The 15349-nt window shown below is 42.5% G+C and overlaps 1 protein-coding gene across 7 annotated transcripts in view; it reads left to right on the forward strand.

Annotated features, from left to right (window-relative positions):
* Positions 1 to 4442: 4442 nt before the first annotated feature.
* The window catches only part of Magi2 (membrane associated guanylate kinase, WW and PDZ domain containing 2), a 1397005-nt gene continuing 1386098 nt past the window's right edge, over positions 4443 to 15349 (forward strand). For 2 of the 7 annotated variants that reach the window (XM_040735143.1, XM_040735146.1), the window contains exon 1: positions 4444 to 5100. In XM_040735143.1, the coding sequence (XP_040591077.1) occupies positions 4800 to 5100 (301 nt within the window). In that variant the 5' untranslated portion in view covers positions 4444 to 4799. Of the gene's footprint in view, positions 5101 to 15349 lie in introns of all 7 variants that reach the window. The other 5 variants (XM_040735141.1, XM_040735145.1, XM_040735147.1 and 2 more) reach the window with 3 other exon arrangements.

Below are 15349 nucleotides of genomic sequence, written 5' to 3' on the forward strand. Positions count from 1 at the left end.
ATTTAGAATATGAGAAGATTTCCTCATCTATTAAAAATGAATAGAAAATTCTTAAGCCAGGGTCCCATAGGACCATACTGTGAGAAATGGATTGTATGTAAAAATTACTGAGAGAATCAGTCTAAAAAAGCAAGTGATATCAGGTCAAATTCTAGTCAGTACTGGACTAGATCTTGCAAAGAAGCCTCAAGGTGGGTATTATGTCTGTGATTTTCTTGCTGCTAAAAGAGGCTTGGTAAATTTACCTCGGGAGAGAAGTTACCTTCCAGGTGGTGCCTCATGGGTTTCTAAGGTAAACTTATTTAGCAGCCTAGCTTCGAGCAGTCTATGAACCATTGCTTCAGAAAACTATCTTAGTTGCCATGCTGTGTAACTGGGTTTTGTTGTTGTTGTTGTTATGTATGAGAAACCATTGATCTGAACAAAGGGGAGCTCTTGGAACCCAGATTGATGGCTGGGTGGAAAGCATGGGCCTGATCCAGACCTCCTGAATGTGGGTGTCAGTGAGGAGGCCTAGGTAATCTATGGGGCCTTGGGTAGTAGATAAGTATTTATCCCGGGCATACAAATGGACTTTGGCTACCTAAACCTCAATGTGTCAATGAGGGATGCTTTCTCAGCCTGGACTCTTGGGGGAGGGCCTAGGCCCTGCCATGGATGAAATGACAGACTCTGGAGATCCACCATGGAGGGTCTCACCCTCCCTGGGGATCAGAGTGGAGATTGGGTGGGGGGCTGGGGGGCCTGGTGTGAGGGGTCATGGGAGGGGGGAGGGAGGGGGATCTGGGATTGACATGTGAAGCAAGCTTGTTTCTAACTTAAACTAAAAAAGGAAGAAAAGAAATAATGACATTTTTCCCTTTACTTTTTGCCCTGTGAAACCACCATATACCCCTATGCTCTCCTTCAAATTCATGTCTTCTTTCTTCTCTAATTGCTAGTGTATGCATATAAGTATATGTATACATAAATATATCCTTAAATATAAAAATATTTATACGAGGAATATTAAGGGGGTAACAAATGGGGAATAGAGCTTGGTGGTACAGCACTTACTAGCATGTATAAGGTGTTAGATGTGAAACTTAATATTGACATACATATATATTGATACATATTATCTGTACTGAAATGAATTTACAGCATATATGTAACTCTATGTGTGTGTGTGTGTGTGTGTGTGTGTGTGTGTGTGTAGTAAATGAAGGTAGGATAGAAAAGAGACTACTAAAGAACACAGAAATAACCACTAGCTACAGGGCTGTAGGATAGCATTCAAATCCAAGGCGGGATAACTTACAATACCCAGCCCTTAGCCCTCACTTCCCACATCATACAATAGGATGAGACTGATGATATATGGCATGGCTCATGTAATGCTCAAGATATTTGTTGAGATGTCACATAGTTGGTGAGAACATACCAGTTGCATTCCAGGAAAAAGTTATGAAAAAGCCACTCACAGTCCAGAATACTTGGTAAGATTGTGAAAGTTTACTGAATTCTTCACACCACCAGCTAGAAAGCCAGTCACATCCTAGAGTAAGCAAGAAAAGCATCTGAACCACTGTAGGACCTTCCAAGGACAAAGCCTAGCACCGTGTCAATTAGTAACTGTGTCAGCTTGCAATAGAGCACTTTGACAAAAAAACAACTTGGGGAGGATTCCTCTTCCAGAAAAACCTAACTACTTGTGTCAAGTTGAAAAAAAAAGAGCAGTGATGACCCCAAACAATCCAGAGACTTGTTTCTGAGCTGCGCCTGGCTGGCGCTGTGCTCTGTGAGGAGTGGGTAAACTCTGGAGGCATCGGACTCAAACACGAGTGAGTAGGCTTGACAAATGTCTTCACCAGCTGTTCTGCTGATCCTGAGGTAGGTTTCCCTGAGAGTGTTGTTGCCCCACTTAGTGTATTAATCTGTAGTCTGGGAAGTATGGCTTCCTCTTACTTACCCTGCATCTTCTGTAGGGTGAGAGTCATTCAAAAAAGAGACAGAACAAAGCAAAAAAGAACAACCTAGGATGACAAGAGAGAAGCGTTTGAAGATTCTGATTCTAGTATCAGGATACAAGGCTGAAAAGCCCTGAGCTAACTAGCAGAGATCTCTATGGCTCTTCTGGCTTAAGGGTGATGTGAGATTCTTACACAAAACAGCTTCTCCTTGTTTTTGCTGTTTTCCTTTTCTCCCACAAAAGGAGAAGAGCAAAATGTAAGGTCATGCGCTACTGAGTCATCACGTGGTAAATTATACAGGTGAGTGGGATAAATTCAATGCAGTGACTGAGTGAAGGTGTGAAGACAAGCTAGGGGGTCGGGATGGATGGAATTATTGTCACATTAGTTAGATGCAGCTTGATAAACTCCATCGCTGCGTGCCTCTTTTTCCTCACCTGCAAAGAAATACATATTATAAACATAATGGAAGAACACGTGATATACATTTGGAGCTTTAAATATTAGCATGCACATTGATGGTAATTTGTCACTGGTGTTGTGGAAGTGCAAATTCTGCTCGTTATCAGTTTTTAAGTAGAATGGTGCTTTTGCAATCCCTAGCCCAACTTTGGGTGAGACTGGGCTCTCCGTGGAAATCTCACAGACTCCTGGGCACTCCAGCCTAGACTGGAACTCCCGCCTCCCACCCCCCACACACGGGTCAGAGCCAGCTTACAGGAGACACATTTTCTCAGGTGGAAAAGGACACAAAGTTAAGCAAGTGTGTCCCTTTGAAAAGATCTTTAGTTCTGACCTCCTGGGCTGTCCCTTCCACGGGGTGTGGTGGGGAAACGAACACTGAGTGAAGGGAACAGGAAAGAAACTGCCATTCACAGCCAAGCAACTTGTGCCAGGCAAACAATTTCCATGCCTCACCCGAGTTTTCTCCCTCTCTGCATCGTGCCCCAATCAGCGTTGTTGGTCGGGAACAGGTTGCTAATTACTGCACTCCTGGAAAGCAGCAGAGCCAGGGTTCGAGCCCCCCCACCCCCATCCCTGTCTCTGTTTGGGTCCTGAAAGCCTTCCAGGCTGCACTGCATGGCTCCCACACTCCATCTCAGACATCTTAACTGCAGCAGATTTCCATGCTGTGGCTTACAAAGATGAGTGGGTGACTTTTTTTTTCCTTTTTCTTCCTTGTCTGAAACGTATTGTTTCAAAGTTAAGAAGTGAAATTTAAACGACAGGAACTTGAGAAGATCACTCAGTGTCTCACTAGGGAAATCAGCAGCCCTCTGCCCCTGTGTCCTATTTAGCTTTCTTCCTGGCTATAAATTTGGAGGCAGGAAAGGAAAGGAGCTTAATGGGGTACAGTGAGCTGAGTTCCTGCCCCATCGAGAGACCTCATGCCTTTCCCGGAGTGTGTATGGGGGTGGGGGGAGCGGCCTGCTTGTCCGATTATTGATTATCCTAAGGCTTAGTTCCCAGGTACAGGCTTGACTCTTGTTCGGGTTAAACCGTCCATTTCTATGTCTAGGTCATCACTCCAATTATCTCCTCAACCCCTCCCCTCATCGACCCTTGCTACTTTTCAGCTAGGGCAGGTGCAGTCTATCCTGACTTCATTCAACCATCTCAAGTTTCTCTCCCAGGGCACTCATGGACTGGTCTGCAGATGCCTGGTCACCTTCTTTCCGCAGCCAGGACGACTTCCTCTAACTTTCCCTTATCAGAGGGGAGCTTCTGGGAACTTTGCAAGGAATGTAAGACAGTGAAAGCGAAGGGAGCCAACAGAGAAGTCTAGCTCTGGCTGCCAGGCCCTCCGCAGTCCCACGCTAGAACCTCGAACTCCAGCTTTCTGGCGGCGGGATCAGCCGCAGCAGGCTGGCGCTGCTGCCGCAGATGGGCCACCAAGGCACCCGGCTTGCCATCCATCGGGTCCCTGGATTTCTGCCTCATCGGTTCTGGAGTGTGAGCAAGTCGCGAGGTGTCCTGCGGGCGAGCCCCGGGCTCACAGGGAAGGTGAAGGCAAGTCCAGCCTGGGCTCCTGGCTCTTCTCGTCGGCCTGCCCACGCCGGGCCTGGGCTCCCCTCCTTCCCGGCTGTCGCCTCCTCCCGCAGGCTGCGGGGCGGCCCGGGGCCTGACTCTCTTTCCGCCTTCACTACCGGGTCAAGCCGCGGAGGGAGGGAGACGGCGGCGAAGCCCTCGCTGGTGCTCCACCCGGTGCGCGCGCCTCCTCCCTAGCCTCGCATCCCCCTCCCCGCCCGCTCGCATCCTCCAGTACAGTACAACTAGTACACGCGCGCGCATACACCACACACACACACACACACGCACACACACACGCACACACACTCGCACGCACACACACGCGCTCCCTGCCGCTGCCACTGCAGCTGCCATGGATATCGGCTAACAACACAGAGGCCGGACGAGCGCGCGCGCGCTCCCACTCGCAGCACGCAGGAGTGGCCCCCGGCATCCTTACCCTTCTCCCCACCCCCACGCCACCCGCTCACCAGCTCGGCCACTGCTCGCTGCTGGCTCGGCCGCCGCCACTGCCGCCAACGCCGCCAACGCCACCACAGCTTCCTCCGCTGCGGGGCCACAGCCTTGAGTGTCATTCAAGGGACAGCATAACCTCACCCAGGCTCTCCTACCTCTCTGCCCAGCCGTCCCTCTCATCCAACCCCTCCGTCCGCCACACTCCATCCAAAGAAGAGGGAAAGCGCGGAGCAGAGGGGGAGAAAGGCAAAGTCTGCCATCCTCATCCCTTGCCCCCCCTGACTCCTCTATCCCGATTTTGACTCCCAAGCCCTCTTCCCCAAAGGACCCTCAGGAACCGAGGAGAATTACCCTACTGCCATGTCCAAAAGCTTGAAAAAGAAAAGCCACTGGACTAGCAAAGTCCACGAGAGTGTCATTGGCAGGAACCCGGAGGGCCAGCTGGGCTTTGAACTGAAGGGGGGCGCCGAAAACGGACAGTTCCCCTACCTGGGGGAGGTGAAGCCGGGCAAGGTGGCCTATGAAAGCGGCAGCAAGTTGGTATCCGAGGAGCTGCTGCTGGAGGTGAACGAGACCCCCGTGGCGGGGCTCACCATCAGGGACGTACTAGCCGTGATCAAACACTGCAAGGACCCCCTCCGGCTCAAGTGTGTCAAGCAAGGTGAGCGCAGCTTGCTCGGTGCTTTGCCAGGCGGTGGGACCCCTGCTTGGGGAGAGCAACCCGAGGGTGGGCGCGCGTGTTGGAAGGGTGTACGTTGCGCCACCGCGGGGTGGGGTCCGGAGAGAACTGTAACTGTGATGGGAGCCTTAGTGGGACGGGGCAGGGGGCAAGTCGGAGGGCTAAGCCAGGTGGTGGTGTGGCGGGCAACTTAGTTTGTGTAGTTGGATCCTCCCCTTCGGAAGGTGCTTGGCCTTGTCTGACCTCAGAGCTCCAGGGCCAAATAGAATGTGCGTCAGTGGCATCGCCCACAGTGGATATAGAGCTTTCGGGGGAAGGAAGGAGGCCAGGGGGGATGGAGAAAGGAGGATGGAGCCACTGGAGGTGCAGAGGTGTCATTAGAGGGGTTAGGAGATGCTCTGAGCACTGGGACAAGTGAGAATGCTTGGAGTATATCCAAAGCTGGGTTGGAGACTCCTCGGTCCTCAGCAGTACCCTAGGGATCGCTGAGCCACTAGCTGGCCAGGAAGGAAAGGGGCGAATTGGTTTGGACGCTTTGACCAGTGTTCGGTAACTTTTTCCCCCACTTCACTCCTCAGTCCTTCTCCCCCGCCCATGGTCATGTCATGTGGGCACCGAGAGTCACGTGTGGACTGACTAACTCTAGAGATCGCCCCTAGCCGGCAGGCGGGAGGAGGTTGCTGAGCCTAGGAAGCTGGGAGCTGGGAAAGCTTTCTAGTGTTGGAGGGGAGGCAGACTGCAGCCTGGGAAGGGTTCCCCAAAGTATTCTTCATTGACTGGGATTTCCTCACTGACTGGAATTCCTTTATGGTTGGGCTCTCTTCTAGCTCCAGATCTGGAGGCGTGTTTGTGGCATGTAGGTGGATTGGGATGCAAGCTGGTTACTGCTCAGGCTCCTTGTTTCTTAGCCTGGCTTTGCTGAGCTTCTTCCAGGGCTATGAGAAACCTGAATCTTGCTGAACTGTCCACTATCTTTGCTTGAAAGAAAATTGTGGTACTGTGGGAGGAAAGATTGAGATAAAATTTTCACTCGATGACACTTTCAACTAAATGTAATGTGCCTTTGTTTTCCACGAGATGTGTTTCGTGGGTGGCATGGACCACAGATGGGTCTCATACATATCAACATTATTGCTATAGTGACTATTGTCTGCTGCTACTTTGTCCTGCCCCAGCATTGAAATTCCGAGTATTACTGTATTCTGAATTGCCACTCGATATTGTGATCCAATCATGAAGAAATATTATTAGGCAGTTGTTTTTTTTTTCAGTATAAATTTAATCTGCAAAGCTTGTTTAAAAGGAAACAAGAGAAAAAGAAGGTTCACAAACTTTTCCAAAGCTAAATTGTCCCGGAAGAGAACATCTTCACTGGAATTTCTCTAATGCTCATCATATATCATTTTAGATTGCTTAGTGTAAACATGCAAGGTTGTATGGCATAGAAGATGAGTTGGATAGTAGAGTATCCGCTTATTTTCCACTGGGACATAATTTGAACTCAATTTCAGAGAGTTATGCTAACACATTTTATGTAATGATAGTGCTTAACAGCGATAGATTCAAATGAGAAGTTCAAGTTTAGGGTCCAAGAAATCTACAATTAACCAAGGACCATGATTTTGTGGTAACTATATTGGTGGTTCTAATAGAAAGTTACTGCAAAAGTTAATGCTTTTTACACATCTCTTTTACTTGTATGGGTATGGTTTATGTATGTTTTTAATAGTATATCAACTGTGGGCATACAGAAGTCAGAGAAAACCCTTGAGAATCTTTTCTCCTCTACTTCTTTGTGGGTCACAGGGGTAGAAATAAGCCTTGATGGTGACTAGTCTCACCAGCCAAAGTCTGCTAATAATTCTGTAGAGATTCCCCTGGATCATCTTTTCTTAAATGCTACATTTTTGTTTCTGATGGCTATCTCTTGAGATAGAATTTGGCTCACTTTAATACTAATAAACAGTAAGTGTGTGACCCCCCCCAAGATTTAGTACTAGAAATTTAGTAATTGAAATCCAGAGAGACATTGAAAAGTGAGGGCACAAATGTTGTGTAAACTGAGAATCTGAGATAAAAAATGGAATTCTGATTGTTCTGTGGTAATGCATGTGACACATGACAAAATATGGTGAATCTGAGAAGTCTTCTCCTTGGAAAGCCTCATTGATAACAGAGCAAACAATAGATAACATGGTAAGTTGAGACTTCCCTTAGTTTGAAGTAGAAAGCCCAGTGGGAGAAGATTTCTGTCTGGCCATGATTTTAGCTACAGTTGATCCTGGTCATTCAGTCTCTGGGTTGTGCTTTGTTAGGAAGAGTACAAGTTTTCAGATTTAGGGAAGTTATTTTTATGGAGTAGATATTTAGGTGAGAATCTTTTCACAGTGTAAGTTAGCCCTTGGTGTGTCAGCCTCCAGGTGTCCAGTGCATGATTCATCTGATGAACAGCAATGGACAGAAATAAATAAATTGCTTAATTAATCAGTAGCTTTGGGGAAATCTATAATCCTCTTGTATATCTCTGTAAGTGTAGTGATTTACATATGCTTTCTTATGAAATTATTCTTTTATCAGTGGTGGTTAAATTTTTGTTCTTTTTTACATTTTTATTTTTAAATTTAAATTTAGGTGGCCCACGCCTTTAATCCCAGCACTCGGGAGGCAGAGGCAGGCGGATCTCTGTGAGTTCGAGGCCAGCCTGGTCTACAAAGTGAGTTCCAGGACAGCCTCCAAAACAATACAGAGAAACCCTGTCTTGAAAAACCAAAAAAAAAAAATTAAATTTAAATTAGAAACAAGGTTGCTTCACATGCCAATCCCAGGTCCCTCTCCCTTTCCCTCCCCTCCTCCCATGCTCTCCCACCCCCCCCCAATACCCCCTCATTTCCCCAGGGAAGGTGAGGCCCTCTATGGGGGTGTCCACAGTCTGTCATTTCATCCAGGACAGGGTCTAGACCCTCCCCCAAGAGTCCAGGGTGAGAGTTCATCTCTCATTCCTGTATGGGCACCCAAAGTCCATTTGTATGCCAGGGACAAATACTGATCTACTACCCAAAGCCTAATAGATTACCTAGGCCTATATAAATTAGAAGCAAGCTTGTTCTACATATCAATCCCAGGTCCCTCTCCCTCCCCTCCTCCTCTGTCCTCCACCACCCCCCTACCCCATTCCCTTTCTGCTCCCCAGGGAGGGTGGGGCCTTCCATGGGGAATCTCCAAAGTTTGTCATATCACTTGGAGCATTTAACTGTAATTATGAATAAATGAAAATTGCATTAAATATAAAACCTATGTTTCTTGGGGTTCAGTGTGGTTTATACTGGCTTGAAAATTGGGTAGAATCTCTTGACTCAGTATTTATATTTCTGAACAGAAATAAGTAAAATAGGAAAACATAGCATATCCAGAAAACTTAACCATAGCTTGTTTGGAGTTTGGTTTTTAAAACATTAATAAGATTGATTTGAAAAGACTTAGTCAAATATTGGACATTTTACAGAAACTACATGCATGATTATAACAAAACCAAGGGAGATTTTGTTAGAATTGAAGAAATGTATGATAAAACCACTAGTAAAATAGACCTCAGGGCCAGGCAGTGGTGGCACATGCCTTTAATCCCAGAACTAAGGAGGCAGATACAGGTGTATCTCTGTGAGTTCTAGGCTAGCCTGGACTACAGAACAAGTTCCAGGACAGCCTCCAAAGCTACAGAAAAGCAAAACAAACAAACAAACAAAAACATATATGCCTCAGATAAATTGCAATAATCACCCCAAACTTGTTTACTTTTGACTAATTTTACATTATAGTTTAAATTACCCTAATTTTAGGGAAATTGAGAGACTAAAATATTTTAAGGCACACTAAAGAAGACAGGTGTTTATAGCTTTTCTGAAAGTTTAAATGACTTAAAGTCCATTAAAAAAACTTTTCAACAAATTTCAGCATATTTCTCTTCTTTTTTCATCATCTTTAACATACAGAATAAACTATAGATGAAAATTACCATTTATATTTATTGATGACATTGTGTTGATTTTGTAAGCCATTCTTTTTGTTTATAACAAATGCTCCTTACCAAGAGATTTAAAAGTGAGCAATGCTGCCCGTGTTCTCATTATTTCATAGGATCCTGTGAAGAGAGCCTCTTGGGCGATTCTGGGATATAAATTGAGGTAGCAAATGCTCTTTTCTTTGTCCTTTTCTTTTAACTTTGCTGCTAAAGTTCACAGCAGACAGTTACACAGACCATCATGTTCGTGTCCTATATTCCTTGGGCTATGGTTCCCAATGCCTCTCAGACCACACAGGGGCCTGCATAGCCTGGATTCCCTTTTTCCATTTAAAAATCTCACAATGGAAAATAAAAGGTAAACACTTTTGTAATTCTTGCCATCTAGAAGATGGGCTATTACAAACCTCTGAGCTTCATTTTCAGACAAGATCGGCATCACTCTCTGTCCTACTGCTTCTTTCAAAGACACCTTCAAAAAGACCTAGGTTCATATTTATCAAGGATTCCATTTTCTTCTTCACCGACTTCAGGCTAACAGCATATGCTAAAACTTCCATGTTGCCTTTAATTTTAGAAAGTGAAATTTAAAGATGTCAATTTTGTCTGCCAGAAAAAAAATTGATTTGATTCCACAGAATATGAGTTATATGGATTTTTGTATTCAAAAAAATAATAAAGTTGCCTTACTGCGCCAATCACTTTAATATTTATCTAGTGGTGGGTTCAAACCCAGGGCCTTGTGTAGGCTTAACAAATGACCTGTCATGGAGCTGTATCCACATGTCTATATCGTAGATTTTGTAGATGAAAGTTGGTTAATAAATGAAGAATTCTGCTTAAGCAGAGATATGGAAGACGGCACTGTGGTTTCCCGCTGTGTGTACACAGATTTTTACTGTTTAAATGGCATGACCTTGGATGTTAAACATGAACATACACTTCTCCCATGTGTTTGCTTTGCATGAGAATAGTCACGGGGTGAAATACCAGCTGAGGAATGTGAGTGCCACCACTTCTGCTCTTGGCATTTACGCTGTGTAATTTTTTTTTTGGCACATGCATTATGCTCAGTTTCCTTTTTAGTGGCTGCAAAGTCAACACATTCACTTTCATAATGAGAAAAAAAACGTTTGTGCAAATGACATCTCTTGTTGCTTGCAGTTTAAACAATGACTTTCAAATGCACAGCAGACCCTGGTAGCATCCTCTCCCTTTGGAAGTGGGAGATTGCAGTGGTAAAATGTGCAATCTCCCTTCCAGATTATCTGGATTTGTATCCTGAGAATGCTTTTGATGACAGTTCTAAGAGCAAGTTTTCTGAATGAGTGAAGTAGCCGTTTCCTAAGAATATGAAATAACTGCTGGGAGTGTAAGCTACAGAAATTATTCCCTGTCACGTGTAAGACCTTGGATTCTAGCCCCAGCACTGCCAATAATCATTAGCTAAGTTACATTATAAATCATGCCTTGGTTTGTAGGTAGTAAGCATTATGTAAATTTTCACAAGTCTTATGCTAAACATGTTGCTCATTTTGAGCTACTTTCATTACTTTTATTTGTGTGGGGAGGCTTGGGTGGGTGGTTGTGCAAGTGAGTTCAAATGCCACTGTAGGCCATAATGTTAGAGGCCCCTGGAGCTGGCATTCCATGCGGTTGTGGGCTGCCTGGAATGGCTGCTGGGAATCAAACACTGGCCGTCTATCGCAGCTTGTGTTCTGGATTGCTGAACCATCTTTCTAAGCCTAGATTTCAAAATATTTTCCTCTTACCTGTGATTAGATATGGAGATGAAAATGAGAAATAACTAATATCTAGTTGATAATTAGTGCAAAATTAAGGTGTAGACTTAGTGTTTTATGTAGAATAAATTCTTTTAAAAGAACTCTTTCATGGATGTTGCCATTGAAACAGTGGGAGATGTATTCACCTTTTAAAAGCAAGTTTCACTGATGGCTTTATAAAGAGTTTCTCTTTTATACTTATGCTTTAGAGGAGAGGTTGTCAACCTTTCTAATGTTGTGAGGCTTTCATAGAGTTTCCTCACATAGTGCTAACCCCAATCATAAAATTATTTTGTTGAGACTTCATAACTGTTATGATTCATAATGAAAATATCTGTGCTTTCCTATGGTCATAGGTAATTCCTGTGAAAGAGTCATTCAACCCCCAAAGGAGGTGTGACCCACAGGCTCAGAACTACTGCTTTAGATAAATTATTCCCCTCTGTGCAGGTGCTCTCCTTCCCAAAAAGCTGGTGGATATATTGAAGTGTTTAATATAATGTTGATAGCAAAGAAGTCATATTGGGACTCATTTAGTTTAAAAATATATTTATGCTTCTTAAACATCCTGGTAGCCAGATAGATCATGTTGTTAGTGGAGCTTTTACTTCATAGCTGCAAATCAAGTTTCTCTTCAAGAGGATCCATAGTAAAACAGAATTAATAAGTGGTCACTCTCAACAATGTATAACAAAGAAAATTACATCAAATCCTGAACAAAAGTCATATTGCATTTTTAACAATGTCAGTACCTCAATTTAGGCAAATGTTACTAAAGATATTCACAGTCAGTCACAATGTCTCTATGGATAACATTCTGTTGACCTTCGCACTACTTGAATTAGTCCCAAGAATAGTTTCAGTGTCAATTATTAAATATCTCCTAGCCACATTCTGACTTCTTAAGACGGGAAGCAGGTAACAGGGTCTTACCACTTTCTTAGAATTTTCACTCATTTTTAAGCCTCAACTTTTTTATCTCTGTCTCCAGTAAGTGATGACATATTTCCTTTGATAGAAATGAACTATGTTACAGGAAGAACTTAGTACTAAGGCCAGTTAACTTGAGACTAACATAGGGATCTGTAGCTGCTGGACACAGCTGTGCAAGGCTCATGTCATAGAACATTAGCCAAAGTTGTTTCCATTATGGGAAGTTATTGACATTTAAATAACTCTTGTGACAGAGTTGTGAGAATAATTATTTAATGACATGAAAACTTTATCTCAGGTTTAGTGTATAGTTTTGACAGTTTATGTAGTCTTCAATAAACAAGGTTTTTTTTCTCTGACCACTAATTATACAACAACAGTGGCATCTGATAGATTCTTTTCCAAGGCCAATTAAGAAAAATCCTAAAGAAGTTACTGGATTTATTTAAGATATTTTAATAATTGAATGGTTTTCTTTACCTGGGAAACTATATCTTCCATTTTTGTTTTACATGAACTGCATAGAGGTTTTGTGTCCTTTAAAATTGTTTAACTTAAAAAAACAGAACCAGAAACATGACAGTTATTATATCCAATGGTAATGCACACAACTATGAAAGCAGTTTAAGTAAGCCTTTCTCTGTCAATATAATATAATTTTAAAACTTTTGGAAAAATTTATTGATCCTTGTAATGTCTTCTAGTAAAGGATATGAACATTAAAACATAACTTTTCACAAATAACCATGGATATTGTTAAAGCAGTACTGTGAAATATCATGTGTTTAATGAAAAATTTAATTGAATACTTTTTTCACATGATAGTTTGTTGCCAGGTGTTTTAAAAATCATCCTTCCAAAACTGCACATTGAGCTACCATGGATCAAGGACAGCATACTCCACACAATCCTTAGGTCAGCTACATAGAATTGAGGAAAATATTAACTGCAAATGGTGACTTTATGTTAGTACTGAATGTTCATTTTAAAAATGAGTTGTATTGCTTATCCTAACGGTTTGCATTGGCATGCATAGGGAGCTACTTATTTATCTGGAACACACTTGTGCACATATTGGTAACTCACAGATAAACCTGGCAACATACTAAGCCCATTAAAATCTGATTAAGTGGAATTCCAGCATGAGAAAATTTTAGATTTGACATGTCCAGTATTGCAGCTTGATTCTGACCCCGAGTTTGCCTTTCCTTGTAGTTCACCCTGTAATGATAAAGCATCACTTTACTGGGAAAAGTTTCCTGAAAAATAAAATAGCAACTGCTTCTTCAGAAAACATTACTGAACCTCCCAAGCAGCTTGATGTCTTTCTAAAAACATACTGAATACAGAAAATTCTAATCCTGTCTTTATAGGGAAGCCTGGTACCAAGGGAGTGCTGTATTCACAGAACAGAAGGAAGACCACCTTCCTTCTGGAGGAGCAAGAATGTTGTCAAAGATAGTCTTATGTATTTGAAGTTAAAAACATCCCTTTTAAACATTCCACATGCCTGTGGCTGGACCCCCCTGTCCTTGTTCCTTGCAAGCCTATGCGTTCATTCTCTTCTCTTCAGTGCAGACATTACCCCAGTGAACTGAAATGTATTCTGCCTCATGGGACACATGGGATTCACATGTGTATTGCCACACACAAACAGGAAAGACTCAGTTACCAGTGTTTAAAGAATTTGTAAAATAAAGGATTCATATATGCATTAATACAGTCTTAGTCACTCTATTTTCTATTTTAATTTTCACTTTTATTGACTGTACATCCCGACCACAGTCTCTCCTTCCAGCTCTCCCCTACCTCTCCTCTCCCCCAAATCTGTTGCCTTCCATTTCCACTGCAAAAAAAGAGCAGGGCTTCAAGAGACAACCACCAAACAGGACAAAGCAAGATACAATAAGATAAGGTAAAGCCCTCACACTGAGGCTGAAGAGAGTAACCCACAGATGGTGAAGAGTCTCAAGAGCAGGCAAATTTCATGTGTGTGCAAAATTGTAAATTGTATAGTGGAATACCACAAAAACAAAATAAATCAAATACTTAAAATTTCTATAATATGTGTGAGGCTTTTAGAAATTATAACAAATCAAATTTAATAGTCTAGATTGTTCTTTTTATCAAAAAGTAGATAGAAAGCTATGTAGAAAACAACAAATAGCCTCTTAATGTAATGTTAACAAAAGTACAAAAAGTTCAGGGTATGCTTGTTGATGAACAGGATAATATATTTCCATAGCATATATTTTATAGTTTAAATATTTCAGAGAAAGTCGGGCGTTGGTGGCACATGCCTTTAATCCCAGCACTCAGAGGCAGAGGCAGGTGGATCTCTGTAAGTTCGAGACCAGCCTGGACTACCAAGCGAGTTCCAGGACAGCCTCCAAAGCTACAGAGAAACCCTGTCTCAAAAACCAATAAATAAATAAATAAATAAATAAATATTTCAGAGAAAAACAGTAGATTTGTATCCAATAATATGAATATTTAGCATATTGAAATTTTAAAGATATAATTAAAACAAATGAATTTTTGCAAAACTTCTATATTTTATCCCAATCAAAACATTGGCTTTTAAAAATTTAAAACAAAAGAAAGCTTTAATTATCAGGGATGCTTAAATTTTGGCTATGAAATACAGTACTTCTTTATCTTATGTTTGCATTTTAAATATGAAACCATTTCCTTATGACAAATTAATTCACTGTTTATGAACTTGTTACAGTGTACTTACAGGATATTAGCTATTAAAATGTACACACAAATGATATAGCTGACATTCCAAACGGTTTTGTCAGTCACTATAATAGAACAAAAAGTGTCATTTTGCATTTTTCTCACAAGCCTCCTTTTTCTGTTCCCATGGTTTTGGATTTATTTATTTTTAGCTGATAAACTGAAGCATAAACTGAAGTACACCGCAGTGGTACTGCATTATGTTTCAATACAAGCATAGGTGTGCAATGCTTAAATCAGGTTAGACACATCTGTAGATTCAGAAATGTGGTTTCCTTGCCGTGCAGACTTCACACTTTCATGAGGCCTTTTGAAAGGCGCAGTACATTATTGTCCCTTCTCCCTTGTCCCCACAGAAGCACACCACACTCCTCCCTCCTATCTAGCTCCAATATCGTAACTATGAACCAACCTTGACATTACTGGAAGCATCTTCCTTCCCTTGTGTCGAAAACGGCAAGGTTCCCTTTATTCTTGTCAACATTGACTTAGCACCAACCACAGAGGCTGTGGCTTGAAGTGAATATCTTTTCAGTTTCAGCTTAGCCGAAAAATTATTAAAGAAGGGAGTGGGGTTGTCTGCAGACTACACTTCCTTTTCTCCTTCCTCCCATGTTCTCGCTAGTAGAATGTTATAGGGCAATCCTAGAGTGTGCTTGCTGATGTGCTGATTGGTGCTTTCATATGAGATTGACTTCAGCTCAAGGGAATGAATCTCAACTCGTCTCATCCAGACAAGGTACTTCTGTCGTTT

This window comes from Mesocricetus auratus, unplaced genomic scaffold, assembly GCF_017639785.1.
Source record: "Mesocricetus auratus isolate SY011 unplaced genomic scaffold, BCM_Maur_2.0 Super-Scaffold_100043, whole genome shotgun sequence".
Classification (NCBI taxonomy): domain Eukaryota; kingdom Metazoa; phylum Chordata; class Mammalia; order Rodentia; family Cricetidae; genus Mesocricetus; species Mesocricetus auratus.